The sequence below is a fragment of the Mastacembelus armatus genome, chromosome 17 (genome assembly GCF_900324485.2).
Source record: "Mastacembelus armatus chromosome 17, fMasArm1.2, whole genome shotgun sequence".
Taxonomy (NCBI): Eukaryota; Metazoa; Chordata; class Actinopteri; order Synbranchiformes; family Mastacembelidae; genus Mastacembelus; species Mastacembelus armatus.
In genome coordinates, this window is record NC_046649.1 from 17884189 (window position 1) to 17900629 (window position 16441).

At 39.6% G+C, this 16441-nt stretch overlaps 2 protein-coding genes across 3 annotated transcripts in view; both read right to left on the reverse strand.

The window, feature by feature from the left end:
• Positions 1-200: 200 nt before the first annotated feature.
• nadkb (NAD kinase b) lies at positions 201-9843 on the reverse strand. Of its 2 annotated transcripts, none has more exons than XM_026314609.1 (12): positions 9635-9843; positions 7895-8188; positions 7708-7791; positions 6960-7089; positions 6167-6275; positions 5697-5782; positions 4846-4948; positions 4529-4698; positions 2100-2199; positions 1757-1914; positions 1269-1351; positions 201-1172 (listed from the first exon to the last, which is right to left on the reverse strand). In XM_026314609.1, exons 2-12 carry the CDS (start codon positions 8185-8187, stop codon positions 1013-1015), a joined length of 1476 nt encoding a protein of 491 aa, XP_026170394.1. In that variant the 5' UTR covers position 8188; positions 9635-9843; the 3' UTR covers positions 201-1012. The 2 variants fall into 2 exon arrangements, with proteins under 2 accessions (XP_026170394.1, XP_026170393.1); XM_026314608.1 differs by having other exon boundaries at positions 9522-9645.
• Positions 9844-11931: 2088 nt separating this feature from the next.
• Positions 11932-16441, reverse strand: part of skila (SKI-like proto-oncogene a) — a 28787-nt gene continuing 24277 nt past the window's right edge. The window contains exon 7 of the mRNA XM_026313760.1: positions 11932-16232. Within this exon, the coding sequence (XP_026169545.1) occupies positions 15981-16232 (252 nt within the window). The 3' untranslated portion in view covers positions 11932-15980. The remainder of the gene's footprint in view (positions 16233-16441) is intronic.

Consider the following 16441-nt stretch of genomic DNA (forward strand, 5'->3'; position numbering starts at 1 on the left):
TGTGGGGATTTTCGTTTTTTCTTGTTTTTACAATATATAATTAAATTTATTTCTTTTGGGCAGATAAAACAGACATTTAATGACATCTGGGGTCGGCATTTATCACTTTTTTGATGTCTGCATACAAAAATACAGATTGATAATGGATGTTAAGTGTTAGTTGCAGCCCTATTTACACAGATCAGATGTAAAAAAAGTTGGTTTTTGTCCTTTTTTATTTTCTCACCTGTGTTTTTTCACAGTTCAATAATCATGAAAACATCTGGTTTTATATTATCTGCCTCATTTTATTTTACGTTGCTACAATTTATACTGGGAAATAAAAGGATACAACTAAAGAATAGCTTTTACAATAGAGTTGGCTCTGAAGGACTGAAAATATGTACAGAACAATCACATACAGTAGTTTTTGGTTGACTCAGTATCAGAAACTCAGTTGAAAGTGTGTTGCTCTTACAATGTCTCCTCTTTAAAATATATAAATATCACATAAATATGACCTTAAATAAATTTATCCTAGAATCCTGTATGTACAAATTTACATGACTTTTGCTTAATGTCAGCTTTGTCAGTGTATTTCTATGGTCTCACTAAACTCACGCTAGTAACATGCAGCTTAGAGGCTCATCATCAAACTTGATTATGTCCTATGAAAACTGTTTAAGATATTCATGAGGAACCTTAATTGATTCAACTTTCACATGCTTTCTCCCTGTAAACTACAGATAAAACTGCAGGGACTACGTCTGGGAATGTACTGAGATGACGACTCATTGTATAAATACTGTGCACACAGTATAGCCATTGTACATGCTATTCACAGAATTAATTCAATAAGGACTTTTACTTTAAATGCATGCTCTCTAGCACAGTGTAGTGATTAAGTCATGAAAGTGTTTGCAGGGTGACCTCATGGTTGTCTCACAATAAACCCGGTCCACTCACTTGTTCAGCTGCACTAAAGAGCGTCGGCTGAATGTCTTTTACTCAGACCAATAAAAGTACTGGTGAGTCAGTTTTCTGTGTCTGATGAGTCCGAGATGTCTGCCAGTCGGGCCTGCCTCTTACGGACGTTCCAGTGCAAACACTGAGCCAGACTTTCGAACCAGTCGTACACCAGGTCATGACAACAGATAGATGGCACTGGGTAACAAGATGTAGTGATCTTGATGCTGTTGGAAGAGAAACCGAAGGTAAGTTACCGGTGAACTAAAGAAACACATAGGTATAGTACATAATAAAAGGTGATGACAGCAAATGAACTTTACCAGTCTCCATGCTGGATCTCCTGTCTCTTCCTGCCATCAAATGATACCCAGGCGGTGTTTCTGGCATCAGGGGACAAGGTGATCTGTTTCAGGACAGAAGGGGACACACACATTCTTTTGTCATGGAGATCATAACTGAACAGATGACTCCTGTTGAATTTACCTTGTCAATATTTATGTATGCTTGGGAAATGGCTCCATGACTGGCAGCGTCAGTCAGTCGGACACCTTTTGCCCCAACTGAAATATCTCAACTGTCTCTTACAGTGAATTAAAATTTCCTCAATAAACCTTTTTTTTTTCTCTAAAATACCATTAAAGCTGTGAAAAATGTCTGTAACAAAACAAAGAAAAGCAGCAAATCCTCATGAATTGCAAATGGTGAAAGTTTGACATTTTTGCTTTTATGATAAACTGATTATCAAAACAATTTCCAATTCATTTTTAAAAAAATCATTAATCAACTAATCAGTTCTCTTTATTCTTACCATGAGCTCCACTCCAGCAGGGACGACGATGGGCCTGAAGGAGAGCGAATGTGGGCATATGGGGGTCACCATGATGGCGGGAACGTTGGGGTGGATCATGGAGGCTCCTGCTGCAGCTGCATACGCTGTGCTGCCTGTGGGTGTGGACACAATCACACCTGGAGGGTGGAGAAGGAGAGAGTGGGAGGATATTTACCATATTTTCATTTGTACATAGTTCGTACTTTGATCTGTTGTGACCTCAGCCTGGAAACATCATTTTATTTTGAGTTTGTTTTGGTTTGAGTAGAAGCAGAAAAAGTGTGCTGTAAGAAGGAACAGCAAGGTGTGTATCTGTCTTTACCATCTCCCTGGACTGATGTGATGAGCCTTCCATCAAGGTACAAATCCACATTTGACAGGTAAGAGGACGGGCCTCGATCCACTACCACCTCATTCAACACCTGCATAACACAGGACCACACAGAGCGCAGCTGGAATCAGAAGTTCTAGAGAGCTCGATACTGCACCAATGGTGCAAGGTTTTCCAATTTGATGTTTCAGTAGTTTTAAATATGGATCATTATAAAACATGGTGTTGTATGATCCTGTTAATGATTCTGTCTGAGAAAATTATAGCTTTATACAAGCAAAATCAGATGCATGGCATATTAAACTACTTTTAGTAGCATACTACTTTTTAACTCATTGCTAATAAAATATGTACTGCAATAAAAAGTATATGAGGAGTGCTAAGAAAATTTAAAATAATGAAGAATCTGATCATCTAGAGAAAATAACTGGGATTATACTGAGCTTGGAATCAGGAGAACAATTAAACAAGTTGTAAAAGCTGTGCTCCAAGTGAAGTGTTTCAGAAATACCCACATGGTGGTGCTACTCACATCAAAAACATCTAGAGCCTAAACCTGCATCAAATTTTCACTGGAATCCAGTGAACGCTTAAACAAGAATAATTGTTGGAAACAAAACTACTTGGCTGGGAGCTGATTAAGATAAAATAGTGTGATGAGGAATAACTGCTGCCACTGAGCACCATGAATAACTCGATTCTTAAGAACCCCATATACTCTGAAGCACCCAAGGGCACTCTTCAACATGCAATTCCTCTTCACAGACAGTAAATATGAGTGAATCTAATCGATGCACACAATAAAAATAATAAATGAGCCAGCAGCAGATGCAGGCTTACAGGCAGGTACAGGCCCACATCACACAAGGAAACTTCGTGCAGGGAAAAGGCTTGTGTGCAGCCAAGCAGCATACAAATCATGTTCCACACTTCAGTCAATCACAAAAAACACTGCAGCGCAGAGCACTGATGTCTAGCAGATGTACTGACGTCAGTTTAGCACAGTGCAAACATCCTGCTGGACACAGCAGACGTGATGTAATGGGAGGTCAAACTCTGGTTCAGAGACCAGAACAATTCATCACTGTCTTTTATCGATGAGGTGAAAAACCCTGGAGAGAGCTGCACTGACACTGACAAACTGCAGCACTCTGTGTGTGTGTGTGTGTGTGTGTGTGTGTGTGTGTGTGTGTGTGTGTGTGTGTGTGTGTGTGTGTGTGTTTGCAGCAGTGTGACATGTTGTTTAGTTACCAAGTGTGTCAGACAGAGCGTCGGAGCTCGTTAAACATCCATTCAGCTGCACTGCAGACGCCACGGTCTCCATGGAAACAGGCTCAACAGAACTTCACAACATCCGATTTCCTCTCTCATATCAGCTTTATTATTATTATGACTGTCGCCATGGCAACCAAGCTGACGCTCAGTCATTAAGCTGGTCACATGCACACACCCGCAAACCCAGACTGTCAGTATTCCTATTTTCATCCTGTCTAAAACAGTGAAGGTAAATTAGCCTGACAACTGCTAACAGAACATCATCTGAGAGGAAATTTCCACATGAGGAAACAAAGTCATACTGTAGTTTATTTTTATGGACTCTATTGTTTGAGCGGATGTAAAGAATGGCGGTACAGAAGACTTACATAGGTGGAAAACAAAATCGAAAAGTAACACTTTGTCTGATACTTTCCTTCAAACCAAACAAATGTCTTCAGCTCTCCTGACTCATACATCTTCCATTACTCATGGTTTCATACGACACTCACACTGACAATTTTTCACTTTCTATGTTTAAACTGCCACAAACTTCTTCGAGTACTTCTACTTCAGCCCACACCTACAGCTCAGCTGACATGTTAAACCCTATGAGTGCATGAACTAAAACTGACATGTCAACTTCTTAAGGCATTTTCCACTCTTTTGTTAGTGACTGTATTTCACATCAGCTGTCAGTATTTCAAATATAAAAGGAAATGCAAAGTCTCAGCAGTGAACACACAAAAAGACATGCACATGTCAATCCAACAATCAGCAAATAAAGATTTGTCTTGTTCCCTCAGTTTTTAATGCATACACTGAACGTTCATCTCACTCTTTAGAAACCAGGTGGAGTGGGAGGGGCATAATTAAATCCTGGTAATATACTATCAGTGCCAAAATGGCACTTCAATTAGCCAGCCTATTTATTTTGTGTCATCTTCTTATTGGCTGGTTTGTAGATGTGACTTGTAGCACACACATTTAGTGAGTCCAATAATGTGCCTCTTTACTCTGCTTTGTGTATTTTTTTTCTTAAGAAGCCCTGCTGTTCTCTCAACTCTTATCCATATTGAACCATACACACAATTCAACGCAAATAATTACTTCAGCAACTTTTTCGTCACCGATTACATCAACAAATGTGTCACCTTTGTCCTCACCTGTAGCTGAAGGGTGACCTTGCCGGCCTCGCTGCTGGTGTGTCCGTGAGGAAGTCCGTTGTGCTCCTGCTGTTGCGGCTCTCGGCCGTATGACTCCTGGCCTGTTCTCTGAAGCATGTCTTTCACCACCTTCACCTTCAGACGACTGCGCAGAGTGATGGCAGCGTTGCCTGAAAAGCCACATGAAGGTGCATTAGTTAAGACAAAAGTGAAGATCAATTTCAGAGTTTGACTCTTCAGGAGAGAATGAATTTGGTGTTTAAATGAAATACAACAGTTAACATGAGACCAGCGTTTCACACAGAGCTGCTCTCTACCTTCAAACACTTTGGCTACTTCAGTCTTGTATGATTCAAACTTAAATGGCGTCAGGAAACCCAGAGAACCAAGATGAAATGCCATAACTGGAGGGACGCTTCCCTGCAGAACGGAAAAAAAAGACAGTGCTTAAAAACAGTCTAACTGGCTTTACTGCATTCACCTATCTGACTCTAGTCAGGACACAGGACATCAACTGAAAACTAATTTGTTGTGTGTTTGTTGTATGCTTTCTTTCTTTTTTAAAGCTTATATAACCAATTATACAGTAAACTAAATATTCAGGAAAAGAGTCAGAAAAACAAATAGTTTGCTACAGGTATTTTGTACTTGCTCCTTTTTATCTTCAATTCAGCAAAACTTCAGGAATCTGACATAAAGTGGCAACAGTTCAAAAAGCTAAAAACTCTAATTAATTGCACAGAATTTCCTGATAGAAATATCTTCTTGCTGCTGGTACCTCAACCTGCTTCAAAAGACCATGCTTCCTTTGAAAAATGGTCTTTTTACTTATATTATAGACTTTAAAAGATTTGTGATTTAAAAGCAGAAAATACGTAAAATCAAGAAAACCTAGAAAAGGAAGTCTTTGTAAAAATAATATACAATGACACCAGAATAAAGTGGAAACCATGTTAATCAGAGATTTGTAGACAATAGTGATTCTAAAGAAGGTTAAAGGGGTAAGCTTTAATAGATTAACTGTCTTTCACCTAGTACAGGAATAAATACTGAGACATAATACATTTCCCTTTTAAAGCAAATTTATCCACTATAAACATTTTTCAAGCATTTGGAGTTCAGTTCAGCTTTGATGTTTTTTAAAAAAAAGAAAAGTCAGCATGATTACCTGGAAAAGTGAAGAGGCATAGAGCAAAGTCCCATCTCCACCCAGACAGATGATTAAATCTACGCAGTCAGAGATATCATCATAACCTGTGAACAGACAAAACACTGCTATTTTTAAACACAATCATTTTCATTTTCATACTGTTAAATAACTTAACTTAAATAACTGTCACAGCAAAGACACGTTCCTGTTTCAGAAAGCCAGAATGGGCGAGCACTTTATGATTGGACCTTTTTTTTCTCTGTGCTTCATCCTTCAAGCTATTACTTGAAAATAATTTTAAGTAGGTCATGTTACACCTTTCAATGTTGTGTCCCCCAAGTGTCCAATAATAACATATTTTACATCACAGTATTACTTTTTTTTTTTTCGTAAAGGATATTATTACTTGTTCCTCCAGCAGTCAACTTTATGCTTTCATGTTTGTGTCTTTAGTGTGTTACAGGTGGAGGGACACACAAGAGTCTCACCCTCTCTGAAGGTGCACAGCTGATTGCGGATGGAGCCAAAAGTCTCATCCATTGACAGAGATGCATCATCAGCGACTCTGCGCTCCACATACACCATCATCTGCTTCTCCTAATACATAAAGACACACTTTAGCTTAGCGACAACAGCCTAAACACACACACATCTCACAAAAGCATGCTTTCCATAACTAAGCATATCCCAAATGTGTGGTTTAATATCACAGTATTTCTATGGAGTGTAAAAATGTGACTCTCTGGCCAACTACAGCAGCACTTTTTTTTTTTTGGCCAAAAGGTGTTAACTTCTGTATTAAAACAGACAATACCTCCGTGTCTGGACCTTTTCATCGTCTGTACCACAAATACCTTCCCTGGTTCCTCTACAGTATTTATTAGGAGGAACATAGTTTTACTTTTTTATACCACAAGGACCGAACTGTAACTAAATAAGATTAATCTAAGAAGGTACGTTATTACAAAACTGAGGTGGTGAACTTCATGCTCATTTTGCAAATAGTGCATTTCTGTTCATAAATCCTTCTCTTCTGTGCATTTTCAGCCTAACCAACAAAAATAAAATTGCAAAAACAGCTTAGGAGTCATGTTTCATTAATCATCAAGACAGCAATCATCAAGATCAAAAAAAAAAGAAGAAGAAAAAAATAGAGTATTTCCAACAGTTTGTTTTAAATTGGTTCAGATGCCAAATCTGTCTTCAGTCACAAATTCCCATCATAAAATTTTCATATTACTATATAAACCATAAAATATACAAAATACTGTGATGCTGTACCTCTACTAGAAACCTGCAGAGCTCTTTGAAAGGACCGACCAGACTCTCATCTCTGATTTTCCTGATGACAAGCACATTAACTGGAGGTTTATTCCAGGTGAGTCGCTGGCTGGCTGGGTCCTGGATGTGCCTGGGACACAGAGACACATGAGATAACTAACACATGAATGTACATATACACATCACAACTGCCTGACAAAAGCAGGTTACAAACACAGAAATACACTTTGGGCTAAAAAGACCGATTAGAGAGTATATTAAGACACAATATTAAGAGAGTTCATTGTTATTTAATCATAATGTCATGTAACATTGGTTAAGTTTCAGGGATCTTGAAAGGCTCCAGACAGATGCAAAGCCTTGCCAACAGCTGCAATCACATATTAACTGTTATGACACTTTGATGCAACATCTATATGAGGAAGGTCCAAATTCCAGTGATCATAATATAAAATATAACAAACTTGATCTCCTATTTACCATATGTAACTCTTATCCTTTGCATTGCGGATGACAGGCATTCTGTAGATAATTTCATCTGTGTGTGTTTTCAGATCAAGTCCAAGGGAACACTCTGAAACCATGTACCAATATACATCTGTGCTCTGTGAGCCATCCCATTACAACATCCAATCACAGCTTTCATACTTTATCTTATCACACAGTTACACAAGCTTTTCTAGGTCACTGGCCGCAACAAACGGTTTGTATACACAAAGTTCGCCTCATTCAGAACCCTCATGCTTACATGACTGAAGTTGGGTTGGGAAGAATACAGGCTTTGGGTCCGAAGTGAGTGGCTGGATACGGTCCATGTAGAAAGTGAGCTCTCCTGATGAAGAAACCAAAAAAAATAAAACAAAACACAAGAGTCAAAACAAAATCACATCATGTCCAGTGGCATGGATGACCAGTTGGAAACCTGCGGTGCAAACCTCTTAGGTGAGTTTTCCGCTGTGTCACTTGCTGACCCGGGTAGATCTGAGTGCTCGTGTTGGCTTGGCAACCTCCGCCGCTCTGTCTCTGAGAGCAGCTGTTCATGACCATCCCCTCGCCGCTGCAACCTCTTCCCCTCCCGCCGTCTCTTTGGTGACTTGGATGGGTGCTCCCTGTGCTTGGAGGGCCTGGCTGATTCTGAGAGCTGAGCAGGTGGGCCTGAGGGTCGCACCATACCTCTGTCCGGCACTGCCAGGGGCCCTGATGACAGACTGGTCTCTGAAGTCTCCATTCTGTAAGAAAGCATTTCATAAAAAACTATTAAAGACTTATAACCAATTAAAAAGCCAATAATTTGTCAGAGGATTCAATAAATAAATGAAAACTGAAACAGTGAGTTAATTGTGCCTTGAGAACTGCCACCTCTGTAGATGTAATTTTAAATAGATAAAATTGCCATTTGAGACCATAAATCCACACTCAATAGCACACAATGACATAAATAAAATGCCAAATACTCTCTGGTTGCCATGTGTCATATATGAGCATTTGCTTTGTATTAGCATAAAAAGGATATCAGTGAATTTTGTAGACAACATCTTAAGCAATGAAAATTTATACTGCACATACTGCATTTTATACATCAGCAGGTTTACTAGCAGTGAAAATATTGGTCTGTTGCATCCCAATACTCACAGAGCCAAATATTCGGTTTCACATGTTTGAGTAATAGCTTTGAGTGTAACTACTGAACAACACACATGCGTACTGAAAAGATTGAGTGATAATTAAATAAAACAAATGCACATTTGACATAGATACTTTTGTTAGTTAGAATACATCACCTAAGGTGCAGAATAGGGCATATTGTGTATTTGTTGTTTATGGATTAAACTGAGTAAACAATTAACTATACCAGAATAGATTGTAAATATTAAATTAGCAAACACATTATACTGATTTGCAACTCAAACAGGACTGATACCAATATTGTCAGTAATAATTAAAATATTGGTTATGTTCTCAATCAGCTGGTGCTTTGGTCAGAAAATGACAAAAACTGGAAACATGAATGTGTAAAATAATGGATTAAAACCCCAGACTGTCTTTACTTTCTACAGTTTAAAATCCACAGAAATACATTCATTAAAATAAAAAAGTAAAAACAGTTAGTCATTTAAGAGGCTGAAACCAGAGTATCTTGAATTTTCCTTTTTAAAATGACCCAAAGTGCTAAAAATTATCAAAAGGGTCAATTTTCCTGTTGATCAACTAATCGATTAATCGACTAGGTTAACTGAAACACCGTTGGTTTAAAAAGCCGCGTTATCCAAATTTTCATGTCGCATTAGTTATATGCGACAAGTTATATCCACTGCAGTTGGCAAAATATTAGTAAATTAAGCTCAAAGTCGTGGCTTCTCATTTGTAATGATTAACAGTGAGCTCAGCCCCAGTTTGAGTGATATAAGCGTATGTTTATAGCACAGACAGACGAAATAACAGCCGGTGTCTGTCGGTCAGTGCAGCCTGAAAACCATTGGCAGCTAACGCTAACTAACGCTAACATTTAGCTGACTCGCTAACTGTGACGTCCCGGTGAACAGAAACGAAATGAAGCCTTACTGTGTCACAAACCGGCAAACATCCCTGGAGCGACACTGGAGTTTTAGACAAGTATTTAAAAACGGACACTGCCGTCAAAGTCTAAACGCTGAACTATTAAAAACACTACATACCTGGGGTAAGGGTTGGCGTTATATCCCAATACTCCGGAGTAGATCCTGGGGAGCGTTAACTAAGCCTTATCCTCGTAGACATGTTTCGCCGTATCTTGATATGAACCCTCTATAATCTTGTCTTTTATAATGTTTAAGCTCACCGATTATCATATCATAACCCAAAAGTTTTACCTCCGCAGACTCCCGAGTCTTGGGATGTAAACGCGTCCTCCGGCGGAAGTGATGTTTCAGTTGTAACGGTGCAGGGACGGTCCACTGAGCTCCCCGAAAAAAATACAGCGCCAGGTTTGTCCTGCTGGTCACATAGAGAACTACATCCACCGTGTTCCCTGCAGACTCCATGACAGGAGCAGAGGTAGAGTATGTTTGGGTAAAATGTACCTTGTGGTTAGACTGGTTTTGTAAATTGCTGTTTCCACTGTGAAGCTTGAGGTGTCAATTGAAAAGAAGAGACAAGAAACAGAGCAAAATGAGAGTGGTAATGTTATTTAAGAACTGCTGGATATAACAATTAGCATTAAACAAGTTCAGCACATTAACTTCAAATGTCATATGTTGATGTTGGGGCGGTGCTCCAACTGTGCTTCTTTACTTATGAATGCTTAGTGTAACAGATAGAAATACTCAAGATATTTAAGATTGCAATGTGCCAGAACCAAACAGATCCCCCTCTCCTTTGTAACATCCTCCTGTGGCCCTTCACTGCTCTCTATGTCTTCCTGCTGTCTGATTTCATTCCTGTCTTGTCTCTCCACCAGATGCACCAGTGCTGGATCTTTCACACCTTGCAGATCTTGCAAGTTGCCATGCTGCTCTTCCTGTCTCTGGGTTGTGCAATATGGTGTGTGCACCATACAATCATTAAAATCCCCCCTGGGAAAACCAAATTCAACATCAAAATGTAACTCACTCTAGGAGAAGTGTTATTTCCCAATATTTGCATATGCTTCTAAATACATGTGTCCAAGTACTTATTTTTCTGGCTGCATTCCTTCAACGACCCATGGGAACACCCTAATACCTGGGTCAACAGCTTCCTGATAGGAGCAGTTTTATGTGTAGTCTGTCCAATCTCAGAGTTAACACCGAGCTTGGCACAAGTTCTTCCCAACAGCTTCTGTGAGCGGAGGTTTAAATTTAGCTTGGCTGCAGAAGACAGAACATTAGTGCACAAAGCAAATGAAGAAGACAAACACTGGAAGAAATTAAAGTAGGATTTGTCTGTCTGCCATAGCAGTATGACTGGCAATGGCAATGTTGGTCAGTCTGTCCAGCCCTTTGCCCCAGAAATGAAATTTTGCACTGACATTCACGGTCACCACAGGATGAGTGGTTAGCACTGTTGCCTCACAGCAAGAAGGGCCTGGGTTCACATCCCAGCCTTTCTGTGTGGAGTTTGCATGTTCTCCCTGTGCTTGTGTGGGTTTTCTCCAGGTACTCTGGTTTCTCAATATCTCAACATTTCAGTAACAGAATGACATCAAATTTGGAAGACTTTAAACCAACCTCATTGCCATTAAACTGTAGTGTTTTGAAGATCGATTCAAAGTTATTGGTCTGCACCTTTAAGACAATCTGGTTAGAAAATGGTGGACAGGTCAACCTGTTGCGAGTCTGGATGAGTTATTGTATTAAGTATCCTTAAAGAGTTTTAAACAGTTTCACGGTGATGACAGGGATATCAGAGGTGTAGGGTATATTTCTCCTTTCCTCACCACAAATAAAAACATGTCCATCTCTACTAAAGTTATCTAACATTAGGCCCCAAACCCCTCTTTTAGGCTTAGGAACCAAATTGATGTATGGAGTTTTTTGGGGTTATTTTACACTTGTTTTTAATTTGCCCAATAAAATGTTTGTTTTGTGAATATTGTATATTCATATCAGACTATTTGTTAAGACAACAGAAAATCTTTACATTTGAAAGGCTGGAAATTGGGGCATATTCTTATAAAGAACCACTTAAATAGTTTATTATCAGAATTCTTGTGGATTAACTTGTCATTCAAGTGACTGTTTCAATTCTAGATATTTATGTTTTCAAGTCACCTGTCTTAGTTCTTGAAATGCTATACCTTCCCTCATTTGTACCTTTTAAGGGTTGGTATTTCATATTACTACGACAGCTGCTTCCCACATACACCCCCCTTGAGTTCAATTCAAGTTTACATTCACAATGAAGTTAAAACCACATCTGCAGCTCCCACAGCTCTCACTGAGTAGTATGTGCAATTTTATGACTCTTTGACAAGTCAGCACTACAAGCAGATAGGAAAACCAAAAAATAACAGTGGTTTGACACTACAGAACTTTACTTGAATTTGATCCAAGTTCATTGTCTATACATGGTATATTTACAAGATCTGAAATCAAGGAAAGGGCAAAAACAAAACAAAAAAAAACAAACACTAAATACAACTGAGGTATTAGCTAAAAGCATTTACAGGTATGTCCTTTACTAGTAAATATCAATGATGATAAACAGTTAAAGATGCAGTGTCTTCTGCTTAAAAAACATCTGTCTATATCACAACATGAGGTAGGAGAACAGTGTCTCAATTCATGCAAGAACAAAAGTCTCATCACACTGTAGTATTGGCAACGTAGTATGCAATGGTCATACACAGACACTGCATGTTTCAGAACAGCATTGAGAGGAATAAAGGAACCTTTTCAGCAAAGCCATTATTTTTTCAGATATAGCAGGACGTGTATAAAATAAATAAGGGTATTCTTAATAACTAGTGAACTGTGTGATCAGTCACCGGTGTAACTCTACCTCCTACTTCTCCCACACTGGCATAGAATAATGTCTGACTGACTACAAAGCAAATGACCTGCAAAGGCCACATTGGATTTGTTGACTACTTTTCTTCATGTATGGTTATGTAAATCCTGTGTTCGCTGTGTTCACCTGGTAAAGGTTGGTTTCTTTCACCTTCCGTTACTCCCTTGGGCAAACTTCATACCTGTAAAATTCTGTACAAAGCATCTCTAAGTTCTCATAACACTGTAAAATGCAAAAAGGCCCAGCACACCATGTTACAAGGGATTTATACCCCTTATCATTTAGTTCTTTTTTTCATTACGATGTACAATTAAAGGAGCTAAATAGTCCCCCCTTGTGTATAAAATGCAAATTACACAGAAAGAAAATAATGTTTTAAATATCTCCTAATGTTATGATTTTTTTTTTTAATTTTTGTTCTGCTGATGAGGTAATTGAGTCAATAAAAACTAATACTGATTTTCTTTTGAGTGATGTTAACACATCCAGACAAAGATATATGGGTTTCAATCAGATAAAAGTACACATCCAGAGCTACAGGAGCAAGTTTTTCTTTCCCTTTTCAAAGCTGCCGTGCTACAGTCAGACATCAAAGGCCAACATACATACACATACATACACACACACACACACATTTCCAAATCAAATTAGCCTGATTAGCTGTGATTTCAACCTGTAATGATATAAAATTTACACATTCAATGTTCATGCACATAAGCCATCTCAATAGTTTGTGTGATGTAGGGGGAAAGAAATTTTTTTTTTTTTTTTTTTTTTTTAAATAAACTTATTGATAGAGTGGCCTGGTGATAAAAAAAACATAAGGAGTAGCAAGCATGCAAAAAATAATTTTTTGCTTCCTTTTCCAAAAAGCATTTTCTTCAACAAATGTTTTCAATTTACATGTAGCTCAGGGAAAGGATTTTACCAGAGGAGAAAAAGCTCATTAGATTACAAGTTAAATAGTCTGTCAGTATGAAATCCACAAAAAACAAATGCATCATTTCAGAAATTGGGGAGAATGTGTAAAAGTATTATTGTCCTATTTTTCCTTTGTCCTGTATTATGACTCAGTAAACCATGCGTTTCACTTCCCCACATCCACTCAACACAAGTCAAGTTCTGATATTTTCAAAGACCACTTTTTTTAAAAAAAAGAAGAAAGCGAAACATTTAGGCTGTCTGAAGCCTTAGGTCTGGTCCAATTGATATAACTTTTCAAAGATTATTCATATAAGAACAGTTAATATATTAATGACTACTGTATTTACAAAGTGAATATAAATCTTTAGTTAATATGTTAAATATTTTCTTCCATAATTTTAATAAAGATTTAAACGGAACAACAGAGTGTACATTTGCAGCATGGGTTTGATTTAACTGGCTTGCACCTGCAACTGTTTTTATGACTATCAACAAACCACACCTGTACTCTGCCCGGTCTTTAAGGTCTCTTATTGTAAAGGGAAGTGGTGTAAGAAAATCTGCATTGAACAGGATGGAGCACAGTGGAATGTCTATCAATTTGCATTTGTAGCAGATGCATAAAAAAGCTCAGTTTATCCAAGGCTGATCCCCTCCTCTTTTTACAGTTATTTACAGACACACAGACACACAGACACACACTTGGTTAGAGGGATCACCCTAATGGCAATAAAAATCGCTTTGCCTGGAAACTGATACAGTAAAACTCCTCTCTTCCTCTGGCTGGACGTCTGGTCATTCTCTTGGGCATCTACAAAACACTGCACACTCCCAGCTGGATGTGGTACTGAAGATGGATGGACGGGAATGTGTGTGTGTGTGTGTGAGTGACAGAGGTTCTGTGGTTATGTGGGAGAGGAGGAGACGGAAGTTGTTTGGAGTTGGGGAATCCTGTACAGTCTCACCCGAGGGTGAGTAGAGGCCTGCAGACAACAGCTGGCCCCTTTCTGGGGGGCATGAAACAAAAAGGGCTCCCTCTGCATCCCCAGCGTCGGGCCACCCAGCCTGCCAAGGGGGAGTGTAGGCCAGTCCCCTGAGCGGTCCCCTTAAATTCTCCCCTTGCTTCCTCTCCCTGCACAGTGCTGTTTGTTCAGCCAGGCAGAATAACATGAAGCAGGGCCTAAACCACCCTAGACTAACTGCTTTCACCTGTGACCCACATTCTTAAGATGACGCTCTGACAAGCAGAGTGGGGATAAAACTGTCTGCTAACAATGCAGTCAAATAATACAAATAAAGAAGCCTAGAAAATGGACAGACTGGAGCTTTGATCATCTGCTGGGAACGCTGGGGCTATTGTTCTGCCTGAATGCCTGCACTGCACTGACACACTCGAGTGTGCACGGGCAAGTAAGGATGTCATATGTATTATGGTAACACAGTACAGCTACTGCACATGTGAGACTGCCTTTCTTCTTTTTTGAAAAGCTACACTGGCTCAACAAGCCCCTATGTCCAGACACATTCCTTTCCCAGCCATTCTGGGGAAGGAGAGCATGTTAAGTGCATAACACTCTTAGTGAGCTTCTTCACAGTGTTTTCTGACTAGCCCAAAGAGGGTGAAAACCACAGTGTTGAGGAGTTTCCTAGCAGAGGGCAATGGCACTAGCGTACAGCAGTGGAAGTTTTCAGATCTCCGTGGGGAGTGGGCCGAGTTCACAGAAACACTGGGCAGCTGGTGGATCAACCGACAGACTGTTTGGTCTACAACAGGAGGGTCCAGGTGCAGCCCAGCAGAGTGAAGAGGAAACTAGTCTGTGTTAGGAGCAGCTGGGGTCCAGACAACTTGTTGGCTAGCTACTTTGTGGGGGTCACATTTAAAACACTCATTTCAAGTTCAGCATTAATATTGGCTTTGATAAGGTTTTACAGCATCTGCAAAATGTCTCTTTTGTACACTCAGGGTTTTTCTCCTCCGTATAGACTTTATGTTATAACATTTTGTACTTTATGAATGTAATCATGAGCAAAAAAACTGTGTTAAAATGTCTATGCAGTTTCCTGCACTCACTTGTACTTGAGTATCTGGGCTGTAGGTACAGAAAGATGGAGAAGAGGCACACAACCAGGCGCCATTATGTGTCCACGGGCACCAACTGCAGTGCCAGGTAGTAGCTTGAAGTGATGTCTGCGAGGAGTTCAAAATCTCAAAGTCAGTGGCTCCAGAATCCATAAAGAGCAAGGAGGGATGTGAGGGGGGAGTGAAAACTATGAGGGGCAAAAATAGTGATGGGTTGAGTTGGTCTCTAATCAACCAAACTCCTGTCTGTGAAGCAGCTGTTTGGTAAAAACTATAAATTATATCAAACATACATGCCCAAAAAATCTTTAAATACTGTTTAAAGAGAAGAGCAAAAGAAAGAATAATAAAAACAAAACAACATAATTTTTTTTAAGTGATGTTAAATTACAAAATCAAAAGTCAGTCCTACACTGAAATAAAAAAAGGGTGAGTTGGACAACTTAAAAACAGCCTCTGGAGACGTGAAGCTCCTTTCTGTGTTGTGTCCATAGAGTTGGGGGAGTGATGGGAACAGGAATGAGGGAGGGAGGCGGCTGTAGGGCAGGCAGTTACTTTTGGCCAGACACTGGGGCCTCTGGCATGGAAGATGAGGGTGGGGAGTGGGCGTTAGGGGTTCCGATGGAAGGGGTTGGAGGAGGTGAGGGACTGCCTCCCACTGTGCCAGACTGGGCCATCTGCTGCTTGAGCTGGGTGATTGTACGCTCCAGCTTCTCCCGTGCCTCCCGCTCCCTGCGCAATTCCTCCTGCAGCTCCTGCCGGTCGGCCTCTGCCCGTTCCAGCCTCTGACGAAGCTCTGACAACTGTGAGGAGACAGACATACAATCAGCTTATGATCACAGAACATTGGGAGACGTTTAGTCTGAAACATTATCATATTTACTAACAGCTCATAACAAATCCTGGTGTTTAAGTGCCTATTCTTAATTAAGGCTGCAAATAACAGTTATTTTCATCATCTCCAACCTTGATCTTCAGATTTTATTTTTTCAATTAATCATGTGGTCTGCAA

What these genes read in the sequence shown, in the direction of transcription:
- nadkb (XM_026314609.1), bottom strand. Translation starts at nt 8,187, where the DNA reads ATGGAGACTTCAGAGACCAGTCTGTCATCAGGGCCCCTGGCAGTGCCG. An exon ending in GCTGTGCACCTTCAGAGAGG is followed by an intron (nt 5,783 to 6,166) that starts GTGAGACTCTTG and finishes GTCTGTTCACAG; the next exon opens with GTTATGATGATATCTCTGAC. An exon ending in AGTAGCCAAAGTGTTTGAAG is followed by an intron (nt 4,699 to 4,845) that starts GTAGAGAGCAGC and finishes GTGGCTTTTCAG; the next exon opens with GCAACGCTGCCATCACTCTG.